This window comes from Coregonus lavaretus (genome assembly GCF_964263955.1).
Source record: "Coregonus lavaretus genome assembly, chromosome: 28".
In the NCBI taxonomy this organism is placed as follows: Eukaryota; Metazoa; Chordata; class Actinopteri; order Salmoniformes; family Salmonidae; genus Coregonus; species Coregonus lavaretus.
The window spans coordinates 12,383,848-12,397,407 of record NC_140015.1 but is presented as its reverse complement, the minus strand read 5'-3'; the positions used below and the strand labels follow the sequence as shown (position 1 = coordinate 12,397,407).

The 13,560-nt window shown below is 43.5% G+C and overlaps 2 protein-coding genes across 2 annotated transcripts in view; one reads left to right on the top strand and one right to left on the bottom strand.

Annotated features, from left to right (window-relative positions):
- LOC311104443 (zinc finger protein 385C-like) overlaps window positions 1–13,560 on the top strand; it is a gene marked incomplete at both ends in the record, with an annotated part of 664,983 nt that overhangs the window by 292,254 nt on the left and 359,169 nt on the right. The window lies entirely within an intron of this gene.
- Window positions 6,840–11,026, bottom strand: LOC311103569 (DELTA-stichotoxin-Hcr4a-like). The gene is made up of 3 exons (XM_084145158.1): window positions 10,772–11,026; window positions 9,839–9,973; window positions 6,840–9,746 (listed from the first exon to the last, which is right to left on the bottom strand). Exons 2-3 carry the CDS (start codon window positions 9,940–9,942, stop codon window positions 9,299–9,301), a joined length of 552 nt encoding a protein of 183 aa, XP_084001284.1. The 5' UTR covers window positions 9,943–9,973; window positions 10,772–11,026; the 3' UTR covers window positions 6,840–9,298.

Genomic DNA, 13,560 nt, shown 5'->3' with positions numbered 1-13,560 from the left:
ATGCCCAAAGAATTCAGGCTGTTCTGGAGGCAAAGGGGGTCCGGTGAGTGTAGGTTGTAATCTCATTGATCAACGTCTGAACCAAATATTACCCAATTGTCCAGTTTAAAATTACTTGGTGTGCCCAGTCAGTGGGTCATCACTAATTACATTGTCCTTATTTCAATTGGGGATTGTTTTTCTGCTTGGTGATGGAAAGTCTACAAACCTGTCAACAGACTAGCCTACGTATTGACTACATGGAATTCAATTCAGATGATACCGTTGGCGCAGTGGTGTAAGGTACTGCATCTCAGTGCTTGAGGCGTCACTACAGACCACCTGGTTCGATTCCAGGCTGTATCATAACTGGCCGTGATTGGGAGTCCCATAGGGCAGCGCACAATTGGCCAAGCGTCGTCCGGGTTTGGCCGGTGTAGGCCGTCATTGTAAATAAGAATTTGTTCTTAACTGACTTGCCTAGTTAAATAAAGGTAAAAAATAAATAAAAAATATCCATGCACACAATGTGCTAATTTCCCATTTCCTTTTTGATCAGAAACAATATTTGATTTGATGTGCATGAAATTGTTTGGTGAAATACGCATAAAGGAGAGTAGGTGCCAATGACTCTGCACCTTTTGATAGCTGTTTTTCCTATTTTGATCATCATGATGTGTCTGCAATGAAAATCTATTGATTACATCGGATGCAGACTAACTTTCTGTTTTTTTCAGCTTGACTCAAGAGGTTACATTTTGAAAATACATTTACTGTTATGCAAAAGACCACAGAGTTCTGTGCCTTGTGTACACTGTTTTGGAGATCGACAACATTGTTCCAAAAAATGCTTGTATGCAGATGAGGAAAAATGTAAAAGGCTGTGTAGTTTATCTAACATGACCCCACAGCTATGGGATATACCATTACATAATGTTGTGAGACGTCTCAACGTGCAGATTAAAGTGAAGTGATTCAAGTCAAGTGATATAGAAGAGAGTTCTCCCGGCCTCATAGTTTCCTAGATCTACTGCTGACATACGCTGACATGTTGCTGGCGGGCTCTCCTCTCCTCTCCTCTCCTCTCCTCTCCTCTCCTCTCCTCTCCTCTCCTCTCCTCTCCTCTCCTCTCCTCTCCTCTCCTCTCCTCTCCTCTCCTCTCCTCTCCTCTCCTCTCCTCTCCTCTCCTCTCCTCTCCTCTCCTCTCCTCTCCTCTCCTCTCCTCTCCCTGCCTCCCTCCCTGGAAAAGGACCAGAGGGGTATACTACAAAGCAGGATCAATAAGTTAGCCAGCTAACTTTGATAAACAACCAGAAATAACAATAGATTTGATGTTTCATTAAGAAAGCTAAACTCAGATATGTGTATTTGATTGTTGATTCAATTAGACCATGCCCATTCAAAGCGCATCATTATAAAAAATAAGAAGTTATTTCAGAATATGTTGTCAAGCTAGATGGCTAAGTCATCAATCAACTCATCCATATGGTGTACACACCCCTCTATGGACCCGTTCACTTATGTAACACCTGTCACATCTGACATATACTCAGATTAATTTACGCTTTCATTTCACGTTGGTGGGATAACCTAAAGGCAGAAGAAGCTTAGTCTGTAAACATATCCAAACAGATCCTAGCAACGTGTTTTAATGCAATATGCAAATGATGACATTAAGGTTACCAATTGCATTAGGGAACTAAATCTGTGGCCAAATAGGTAGGTACAAGATCATGAACGATGTATACATTATCTGGGTATTTGCATTTCAATGCGAGTTAACCATAATTTGTCTGTGGGATTGTGCCCTGTTTATTCTGGTGATAACTGGATCACTGGCTGTCTCATGGTGTGTGTGTGTGTCATGATCGGGATGGCCTGAACTCGCAGCCTGATAGAATACCAAGGCAATCCGCAATATCTGCAGTCAAAACACGGTGGAACAAAGCCAGAGTGCAGTAACTTCACTTAGTAACACAAGTTACTGCTGCTTACCTTGGTTTTTACTTGGATTTTGTAGTTACTGGAAATGTCACACTATTTTCTCTGAAACGGAAGATAATTGAACCAGGACACTTTGTCACAAGATAAAACAGATGCTACAAAGCCTGATTTCGGTCTTAACTCAATTTTGACCAAATGTGCAGTTACTGTGGTTTGCAGTTGTACAGTAGTGTCAGTGGAGACTGCTGAGGGGAGGACGGCTCATAATAATGGCTGGAATGGAGTCAATGGAATGGTATCAAACACATCAACGATGTGGTTTCCATGTGGTTGATTCCATTACATTGACTCCATTCCAGCCATTATTATGAGCCGTCCTCCCCTCAGCAGCCTCCACTGAGTAGTATAGGCCTATGACCCTATCATTCTTGTTTGCACGTCTGGACATACAAGAGTTGGAGAGGAGGGGAGGGGGCGGCATGTTTGTGAGTGAAAGGGCTAGAGGACATCACGCAGATGGGTTGACTGGCTGACAGAGAGGACTGAGTAGCAGAGCATGCCCACTGGGCACAGACGTCAATTCAACTTCTATTCAAATCAAATCAAATCAAATTTTATTTGCCACATGCGCCGAATACAACAGGTGTAGACATTACCGTGAAGACATTACCGTGAAATGCTTACTTACAGCCCTTAACCAACAATGCATTTATTTTTTAATAAAAAAGTAAAATAAAACAACAACAACAAAAAAGTGTTGACAAAGAAAGAGCAGAAGTAAAATAAAATAACAGTAGGGAGGTTATATACAGGGGGTACCAGTGCAGAGTCAGTGTGCGGGGGCACCGGCTAGTTGAGGTAATATGTACATATGGGTAGAGTTAAAGTGACTATGCATAAATAATTAACAGAGTAGCTGCAGCGTAAAAATTTATGTAAATTCATTGAAATTACATGGAAACAACATTGATTCAACCAGTGTGTGCCCAGTGGGTGGGTTGGGTTGGGGGGATAAGAGAAGGAAAAGCCAATGCACAGTACAGAGATGGGATGGGCAGTGGTTTGTATTGATCTCCTGTCTGTCTTGCTGTCAGAGGATCAGTCCCAGACAGAGAGCTGGCGTTCACCATTTAGCCAATTTGAGGATAAGAGAGCTATGGAAATACATAGCAAAATATTGAACATAACCTTTTTGCTTAGTTACATGCAGATATGTGTGTGTCAATGTTTAAATGTAATTTCATCATGGCCACATTCTCCATTCGCAGCAGCAGCTTCTCTAGCATTGGAGTTGGGCTAAGCTCAGGAGCCTCTATGGGGAGCTTCAACTCCTCATGCTCTGACATGGGCATGTCCATGATTTCCGGGAGGTCTGGAAGTGTGTACACACGGACCGGGGGTAAGGGCATTCGCATCTCCTCCATTACAGCCTCCCTCTCCGCTGGTGGGGGCCGATTCAGCTCCATGGGTGGGGGCTTTGGCTCTTGAGGTGGTGGAGGGATGAGCTTCGGTGGCTTCTCCATGGATGGTGTGGCCGGGGGAGGCAGATGAGGGTCCATCACAGTCAGTGAGAAGCCACCATGCAGAACCTGAACACCCGCCTGGGTACGTACCTGGAGAAGGTTGCCACCCTGGAGGAGGCCAACATCAAGCCGGAGCTGCAGTTCAGGGAGTGGGGGCTCAGCCACGTCAAGGTCGACACCAGGGACATCAGCACCCACCAGGTGGCCATCGATGAGCTCCGCTCCAAGGTATGTTCCTTGTTGGTTTACTATGATGGACAAAACATGCATAAATTAAGATGGAGAAAACTCACAAATACTGATCGATTTTGTTGTATTACTGTACATGGCATTAATATTATCAGTGCCTTTATTCATTAAACTCTCAGATTATAACAGCTGCCAGCCAATACTTTTACAATGCATTTACTGAGCACTGATGCATTACATATTGTGACATATGCAAAATAACATTGGTGTCATGCCAAACTATTTAATGATGCAATTGAAAGGCGTCTCCAGTGGTGTGAGATAATATAACCAGAAACCTGATACTTTTCTCTGTGTGAAGTTCTTGGCAACCAGCACTGTAGTGGCTGAGTTGGCCCTACAGGTGAATAACATCAAACTGGCTGCAGATGACTTCAGAATCAAGTGAGTCTAACATATAAGCTTTTAGCAATTAGTTACCCTTTTTTTTCAAGATTGATCTGAATATTTAATGAATGAATAAATAAAACAATATTATTCCATAGCATTACAATTGCTGAAATGTCAGATATCGTAGAGATATTTATAGTATAACTTGATCAACTGGAGTCCAAACTAAGTGTCAACCACATGGTTTGAGAGTGAGTTTGGCCTGCGCCAGTCTGTGGAGGCAGACATCGGGGGGCTGAAGAGGATGCTGGGGAGATGTTCCTGGCCAGGAGCGACCTGGAGATGCATCTGGAGGACCTGAAGGAGGAGGTGGTTTACCTCAAGAAGAACCATAAGGAGGTGGGTCTCGTAGTAGGGTAGCCTGGTCCCAGATCTGTCTGTGCTGTCTTGCCAACTCCTACGGTCATTGTCATGCCACATGACATGACAATGACCATAGGAGTTGACAATACAGCACAGCGAGATCTGGGACCAGGCTAGTAGTAGTGCACAGCATGGATAACACTGATATTAGACCAAGTCTGCATCTGATATGCTACCCTATTCCCTGTATAGTTCACTACTTTTGACCAGGGCCCATCAAAAGAGCCCAGGGCTCTAGTCGAAAGTAGTGCACTTTATAACGAAAAGAGTGACATTTGGGACCAATCAGAATGCTGATACTACTGTAATATTGTTGTTGATGTTGTTTCCTAGGAGACCATGTCGTTCAGTGCCCCGGTGAGTGGTCAGGTGCAGGTGGAGGTGGACGCCGCCCCGGCCCAGGACTTGAACGCTGTCATCACTGAGCTCAGAGAGCAGTACGAGGGCATGGTGGCAAAGAGACGTAGAGAGACAGAGGCCTGGTTCAAGAACAAGGGAAGGGGACAAACACACAGACATAGATTATGTCCCAAATTGCACCCTATTCCTATATGGTGCACTACTTTTGACCAGGGCCCATAGAGCTCTGGTAAAAAGTAGTGCACTATGTAGGGAATAGGGTGCCATTTGGGACGCATTCATAGTGTATGACTACAGGGACCTGAATACATAACATTTCAAGATAATTTTCTCTATTCAAGAAATAACAGTATTGACGCTCAATAAGAAATACTTTTTTATATTTTTTATAAATACTTCTGTGGCCTTTCATTTTTTTCTTTACTATTGATTACTATTTTTCATATAATATATTTTATATATGTCTTATACTGATTAAATATTTATTAATGAGTTAATTATTTTGACCTGTGTGTGTTGGTCCCCTCAGGCTAAAGTGGTGCAGCAGGAGGTGAGCTCCAGTACTGAGGTCCTGCAGACCACCAGTGTAGAGCTGAAGAGCGGCCAGTCCACCGCCAGAGGCCTGGGACTGGAGCTGCAGTCTCCCCACTCCACCGCCAGAGGCCTGGGACTGGAGCTGCAGTCTCCCCACTCCACCGCCAGAGGCCTGGGACTGGAGCTGCAGTCTCCCCACTCCACCGCCAGAGGCCTGGGACTGGAGCTGCAGTCTCCCCAGTCCACCGCCTGAGGCCTGGGACTGGAGCTGCAGTCTCCCCACTCCATGGTAAAGTGGCACACCCAGCACGGCAGACTTAGAACTTCTTGGATAGAAGCACTTTAGTTTCTCATTTACCTATCACATTATAAGACTCTCAGTTTGGACCCTATGATTTACTATTACAACATGCATCATGTTACTCAGAACAAATAGGCCTGAAGAGTTTCAAAACTTTTAAGTTTCGTCCCCCCCAAAAAACTATCCAATGTGACAAGCCACAAATTATTTTTTACAATTCCAAGGATCACTTAAGCTAAAGACAGCCCAACCCTTGCCCCTTACTTATCTGCTGTAGGGATTGAACATACATTTATTTGGAAAATAAAAATGCCCTCCAGAAAGAAAGTGTCCAAGTCAGACTTAACCAAAAAGGAATGAAGAATCACAGTTCAGCTCAGTTCTCACTGTGTGTCTGTGGCCCTGCCCTTGTAGAAGGCTCTATGGAGGGGAACCTTGCGGAGATGGAGGCTTGCTACGGAGCTATGATGATGAGCCTGCAGGCGTCAGTGACAGGTCTGGAGAGCCATCTGACCCAGATCAGGGCAGACACAGAGCGCAGCTCCCAGGAGTACCAGGCCCTGCTGGACATCAAGACCACAGGCCGCTGAAGGGAGGAGACATTGGTTGAGCTAACCTCTCAACTCTGACCCTTTGACTCTCAGTACGACATCAGTCATCCTCCTCTCTGATGAAGGCTGTCTTGAGGATATTGTGTTCTTTGAAATCTGTTATCATGAGATTTTGGTTCATTGTGCTGACATTTGGGGGTTTTCTGAACTTTTGTTCAATGGCAGCTAACCATCATGTTAGATGTACCTCTATATATTGTGCCCAGTATTAGTTAGATAAATGCTCCCTAATGTGTGAATATGTTCTGTTGTAGAACAGTATGAGTCATTCCCTTGGGCAGCCTCTAGGTGTCAGTCTTTGAAAGCAGATAAAGATGGCACCCAGCACTTTACAGTAATACAGAGCACTAGGATAACACAACAAATTGGTAACATTAGTTCAGACCAGGGAATGTTTTAGCAGAAGAAGGTGCATTATTTTGTCAGTATTATTCACTTGAATCACTTCTGATTATGTTCTTTTGTTTCGGTAGGTATGCAGTAACCAACACAGGAGTAGGCCTAACCAAACTCAGTGTGACCAAACTCAGTGCTGTTGAATTTGAGAATTCAGGTAAGTGAAACACTGACACTTTGATCTCTTTTGATCATTCTGTTTGGGAACTCCCATATTGAATCAACACACTTTAATTACCCAGATTAATAACAATGATATGAAGTACACACAGGTGTGAACAGCAAATAGAAATTAACTGCATATTACATTTCTAGTTGACACTGTCTCATCAAATGTCTGGTGTCTGTCAGAGGACCACTTGAATTATATTGACTCTCTCAATATGACTCTCTCTCTCTCTCTCTCGTTTCTATTTCAGAGGGGGGTTCCAGCTCATCAAATGCCACAGTTAAAATAGTGACAGTGATAGAGGAGCTGGTGGATGGAGAGGTTGTGAGCTCCACCTCAACAACCACAGAAGAGATGGCGGAGTCTTGCACAGAGTCTTATCTCAACACTGTTTAACACCAGATACAGGAGAATGTTCAGCTCTAATCAACTGATTATCTTCAAATAAAAGAGTTCAAGTACAGGAAATCAGCAGTGACTTATGTAAATCCTACTCCCTTTAGCTGACTACCAAATGACTGCTGTGATACTGGCTTGTGTATATGTTGTTGTGCTTTGGCAGTTTTTGAGGAAATATACTAAATGCCAAGCTTACTATTGTATGAGTCCATGCACGCACACACGCACAGACACACACAAATGCAGGCATGCATGCACGCACACACGCACGCACGCACACCCACACAAAACACAATCACATACAACACAATACATGAAAGCATGCACAAGGATATGCAGGTGTATGAGTGAATACATGGGGGAGATTGAAAGAGGGAGAGTGTGAAAGGAGTGAGGGAGTTGATCCTCTTTCAAAGATGTAACAGATAAAAATCCCTGCTTAGCGCGCCGAGTGGCCCCATCTGTTATAGGCGGCGGTGCCTGTCGCTGTTTCAATGCACCGCTCAACAATGCTTCTGAGATTGAGCCTAAATAGAGCTAGTGTATGTTTCTATACTATGTAAATGCTACAGCGGCAAGAGAAACCTTTGATCAGGGCCTTTTTGTGGCAGTAACCAGTAAATGCAGCTAAAGCATCATTAATCTACCGCCCGGGGGAAACAGAGTTGGAATCGTAAATGGAATTGCTATTAGAAACGCAATGCAGCTTTCTCTCTTAGCAGTACCCTAATTTTCACATTGCATCATTACAATCGTAGCAGTACTATTACCATAATAAGTGTGTACTCTATGTGTGTGTGTAAGTCACTCCCATTGTGGGGCTGGTGCAGTATTGTTGATGGTCTGATAGCATTTCAAGAAATACCCATGCCTCTGCCTATAGGGCTAGGGAATTAGAATTAGACTGTAAGTATAAGTGATAATGGTTTATTCTCTGTGTTGGTATTGTGTGAATGATAGCTGTTAGGGGGGAAGAGACTTCCTATTCACTGGCTGTCATCTCCTCCGTCAGGCCCTTGAAGCTCTCTGTGAGATGACAGGCACAGCCTTACAGTTTCTCTGAAGAGCCTTTCAAATGCTACATTTGCTTTCAATAGAGGTTTAATTTTAACATGGTTGTGCTTCTCAAGGGTGAGTATAATGCAAACTGTGACATTTTAGGAAAACAGTGTGGTGGAATAGGGTGCACCAGGCATGGCCATTGACTCACTACAACCCTGTGAATCACTCATCTTGTTACAGATACACTATAGTTTAGGTGATCACAGGTACCCTCCACAGACTAAGCCCCCGTCTAAGCCAGGGGGGTCTACTAAGCCACAGTATATTGAATTATTTTAAGAAGGTCATACCAAGGATCATTTAGCTATTTGATTTGGAATTTTAAGACCCGTTGAAGTATAAAAAAAATATATGAAAAAATGATTTGATGAAAAATGTATTTTGGCCTTACATACTGCACATAACTGCATGGTATGCAATGCATAATGTTATTCATAAGTTGAAGACTTTCTATCAGTATTAGTTATCCATTAAAAGCCTGTATAATTTTCCTTCAGGGACAATGTTGCATAATTTTTCCTGGCTCAATCAATAGAGAGAAACTCATCATACACAAATATCTTTAGCAAAACAACAACATTTATTCCATAGACTATTATTGCCATAAGTAGATACAGACAGAGACAGCTCATGGCTATATGTTGTTAAGTAAGCTATGCACCCTCGTCCTCTGGTGAGTCATTTTGATTTACATTTCTACAGAAGATGCCAGTTGAAAGAGGATGGTACTGAGAGATGAACAGAACAGTGACTTCTACAGAAAAGAGAAGATATCGCTTCTGCCTGGATTCATAAACAAACTAAACTGTGATCTTAAGCAGATTTACTGAAAGGTAATATCTTGAAATTCAGACATGTCAGCAACAAAACATGGGTTAAATCATGCATACAGACAGACAGTAGCAGTATAGCAGGGTAGTAATATCTAATGGTTGATGGATTGGTTTTGGCACAGAGGTACAACACAACAGAGGTATACTGTAGTGCTGGTGAAGAGGGTGGAGGCTGGAGGTTCCCCTTAGTAGGCCTGCTGGTTGGGAGTGAACAGCTTGTCCCACACCTCCACCTTCATGATGGCCCTGCCCATGGGGGACATGGTGGCCTTGATGTCCAGGTAGTTCCCTTCATAGTTGATCCCTGAGCCATTGGCTTCCTCTCTAATGAAACCTTTCTGGTTCTTTTCATAGTACATCTCTTTATACAGTGACTCATCACAGGCTCGGCCCTTGTTGAAGATGCCCACAGCGAACCAGTTCTTGTAGATATTGTAGTCCCAGGGCACAGCGAACATGAAGGCCACTGTCTCGATGTAGTCGTTCCGGGACCTCTCAAAGAGGTCATAGGTCAGAACACCAACGCTGCCCGTTGCCTTGGCGCTTGATTTGCTGAATGTGCAAACATCGGTCTTTAGGGGCCGCACTGTGGGCTGGGGAGGGTTGTAGGTATCCCCACTCTCCAGGAATACCCTAGAGAGGACACACACACAATGTTATGCTTTCAAAATTTCCTTGAATGTATAGTGTGACAATAACAATAGTTTGGTGAAGTGTGTACTCACTTTGGGTTTATGAGACAGTAGTTGTTTGTGAGATTGGTGATCTCAATGGTGACATTCCTCTTGCTGCTCAGGTTAGCTACCACGGCCTCGGCTGACTCTGCCATTTTGGAGTGGTTCTGATATGTACCTTTATTTCTACAATACAGAGACTAGCAGGGTTAAGCCTTTCAGTCAGACTGCTGTGTAGCAGTACATTTGGGGTTGACCCCCTGGAATGCCAAGAGGATCTGTATTCATTTGTGATCCAATTCTGTCCAAAAATGTACTGTAAAATACAGTTACTGTAAGTGTCCCTCTGAAAACCTTAACTCTTTATTACAACATGCCCTGCTCAGTGTCAAGAGGTTTTTCTCAGAATCAAATACAGTAGAGAACATTATTTTCACATTTCAACAGCAATTTCATCTCCTCTGTTGGCCGTTTGCCTCATGACACACGACACGCACAGGTATTAAACAGCCAGTTTAGAATGGGAGATGTAAGAAAAGCCTGAGAGCCTGTGTGTAGTGAGGAAGATTTCAAGGCAGTTCTCAACAATTACAGAATGGCTGCTCACTCTGCTCAGCTCATTAGGAAGCCTGGCTCTTTAATTACATCACTAAGTAACCGTGCAATAATCAGTTTAGAGAGGGGAAACCTAGAGAAAATCATCTCCACTTTCATTTGCAGGGAAACGGATACAAATCAAACGGACGTCTCACATGTAAACTGCACTAATAGATTCACATATGCCAAATAATGCATCTATAAATTGTCTTCATACCAATGGTTAGCGGGGGAGAACCAAATGGAAATAAGATTTGTGTTAAAAATTATCATGGAAAGGGAACAAATGTAGGTGGAATACTGTCACCCTTACAATATCTACATAACCTCTAATTATACTTATTCCAGTAATACTCATAGTTGTCATGAAAAGGACTAATATCTTACCTGTAAAATACTTCTGAAGCGTGTTCTGTCAGCTCTAGAGTTTAGTTTAGTAAAAACGCACCTGAAAGGAGGGACCTTTTTTTTCAAACCAGGAAACAGTTTCACTACTCTGTCAAATGCCCTCAGCAAACCCTCCCACCAACCACACAACCACCACACACACACACAAAAAAAAAACACTCCTCCCACACACACAGGTAGCATGTGGCACACACTACCTCCATTACATCTTGGGGCTCATATTAAAAGTACAGTATAATGTTTTATAGCCAAGATTATTTTGTCTAGCTCTGTGGGAACGAGTCCCTACCACACCCTAATCTGGGTTGGAGCTAGCAGACCAGAACAATACAGTGGCTTGCGAAAGTATTCACCGCCCTTTGCATTTTTCCTATTTTGTTGCCTTACAACCTGAAATTAAAATGGATTTTTGGGGGGGTTTATATCATTTGATTTACACAACATGCCTACCACTTTGAAGATGCAAAATATATATTTTCTCGTGAAACAAACAAGGAATAAGACAAAAAAAAAGATGCAAATGCAATACTTTGTAGAGCCACCTTTTGCAGTAATTACAGCTGCAAGTCTCTTGGGGTATGTCTCTATAAGCTTGGCACATCTAGCCACTGGGTTTTTGCCCATTCTTCATGGCAAAACTGTTCCAGCTCCTTCAAGTTGGATGGGTTCTGCTGGTGTACAGCAATCTTTAAGTCATCCCACAGATTCTCAATTGGATTGAGGTCTGGGCTTTGACTAGGCCATTCCAAGACATTTAAATGTTTCCCCTTAAACCACTCGAGTGTTGCTTTAGCAGTATGCTTAGGGTCATTGTCCTGCTGGAAGGTGAACCTCCGTCCCAGTCTGAAATCTCTGGAAGACTGAAACAGGTTTCCCTCAAGAATTTCCCTGTATTTAGCACCATCCATCATTCCTTCAATTCTTACCAGTTTCCCAGTCCCTGCTGATGAAAAACATCCCCACAGCATGATGCTGCCACCACCATGCTTCACCGTGGGGATGGTGTTCTCGGGGTGATGAGAGGTGTTGGGTTTGCGCCAGACATTGCGTTTTCCTTGATGGCCAAAAAGCTCGATTTTAGTCTCATCTGACCAGAGTACCTTCTTCCATATGTTTGGGGGGTCTCCCACATGCCTTTTGGCGAACACCAAACGTGTTAGGTTATTTTTTTCTTTAAGCAATGGCTTTTTTCTGGCCACTCTTCCGTAAAGCCCAGCTCTGTGGAGTGTACGTCTTAAAGTGGTCCTATGGACAGATACTCCAATCTCCGCTGTGGAGCTTTGCAGCTCCTTCAGGGTTATCTTTGGTCTCTTTGTTGCCTCACTGATTAATGCCGTCCTTGCCTGGTCCGTGAGTTTTGGTGGGCGGCCCTCTCTTGGCAGGTTTGTTGTGGTGCCATATTTCTTTCCATTTCTTAATAATGGATGTAATGGTGCTCCGTGGGATGTTCAAAGTTTCGGATACTTTTTTTAACCCAACCCTGATCTGTACTTCTCCACAACTTTGTCCCTGACCTGTTTGGAGAGCTCCTTGGTCTTCATGGTGCCGCTTGCTTGGTGGTGCCCCTTGCTTAGTGGTGATGCAGACTCTGGGGCCTTTCAGGACAGGTGTACAGTGGGGGAAAAAAGTATTTAGTCAGCCACCAATTGTGCATGTTCTCCCACTTAAAACGATGAGAGGCCTGTAATTTTCATCATAGGTACACGTCAACTATGACAGACAAATTGAGAAACAAAAATCCAGAAAATCACATTATAGGATTTTTAATGAATTTATTTGCAAATTATGGTGGAAAATAAGTATTTGGTCACCTACAAACAAGCAAGATTTCTGGCTCTTACAGACCTGTAACTTCTTCTTTAAACAGGCTCCTCTGTCCTCCACTCGTTACCTGTATTAATGGCACCTGTTTGAACTTGTTATCAGTATAAAATACACCTGTCCACAACCTCAAACAGTCACACTCCAAACTCCACTATGGCCAAGACCAAAGAGCTGTCAAAGGACACCAGAAACAAAATGGTAGACCTGCACCAGGCTGGGAAGACTGAATCTGAAATAGGTAAGCAGCTTGGTTTGAAGAAATCAACTGTGGGAGCAATTATTAGGAAATGGAAGACATACAAGACCACTGATAATCTCCCTCGATCTGGGGCTCCACGCAAGATCTCACCCCGTGGGGTCAAAATGATCACAAGAACGGTGAGCAAAAATCCCAGAACCACACGGGGGGACCTAGTGAATGACCTGCAGAGAGCTGGGACCAAAGTAACAAAGCCTACCATCAGTAACACACTACGCCGCCAGGGACTCAAATCCTGCAGTGCGAGACGTGTCCCCCTGCTTAAGCCAGTACATGTCCAGGCCCGTCTGAAGTTTGCTAGAGTGCATTTGGATAATCCAGAAGAGGATTGGGAGAATGTCATATGGTCAGATGAAACCAAAATATAACTTTTTGGTAAAAACTAAACTCGTCGTGTTTGGAGGACAAAGAATGCTGAGTTGCATCCAAAGAACACCATACCTACTGTGAAGCATGGGGGTGGAAACATCATGCTTTGGGGCTGTTTTTCTGCAAAGGGACCAGGACGACTGATCCGTGTAAAGGAAAGAATGAATGGGGCCATGTATCGTGAGATTTTGAGTGAAAATCTCCTTCCATCAGCAAGGGCATTGAAGATGAAACGTGGCTGGGTCTTTCAGCATGACAATGATCCCAAACACACCGCCCGGGCAACGAAGGAGTGGCTTCGTAAGAAGCATTTCAA

Coding starts and splice junctions, on each gene's coding strand:
- LOC311103569 (XM_084145158.1), bottom strand. CDS start 9,942: ATGGCAGAGTCAGCCGAGGCCGTGGTAGCTAACCTGAGCAGCAAGAGG. Junction 9,747..9,838: donor TACTGTCTCATAAACCCAAA/GTGAGTACACAC, acceptor TGTCCTCTCTAG/GGTATTCCTGGAGAGTGGGG.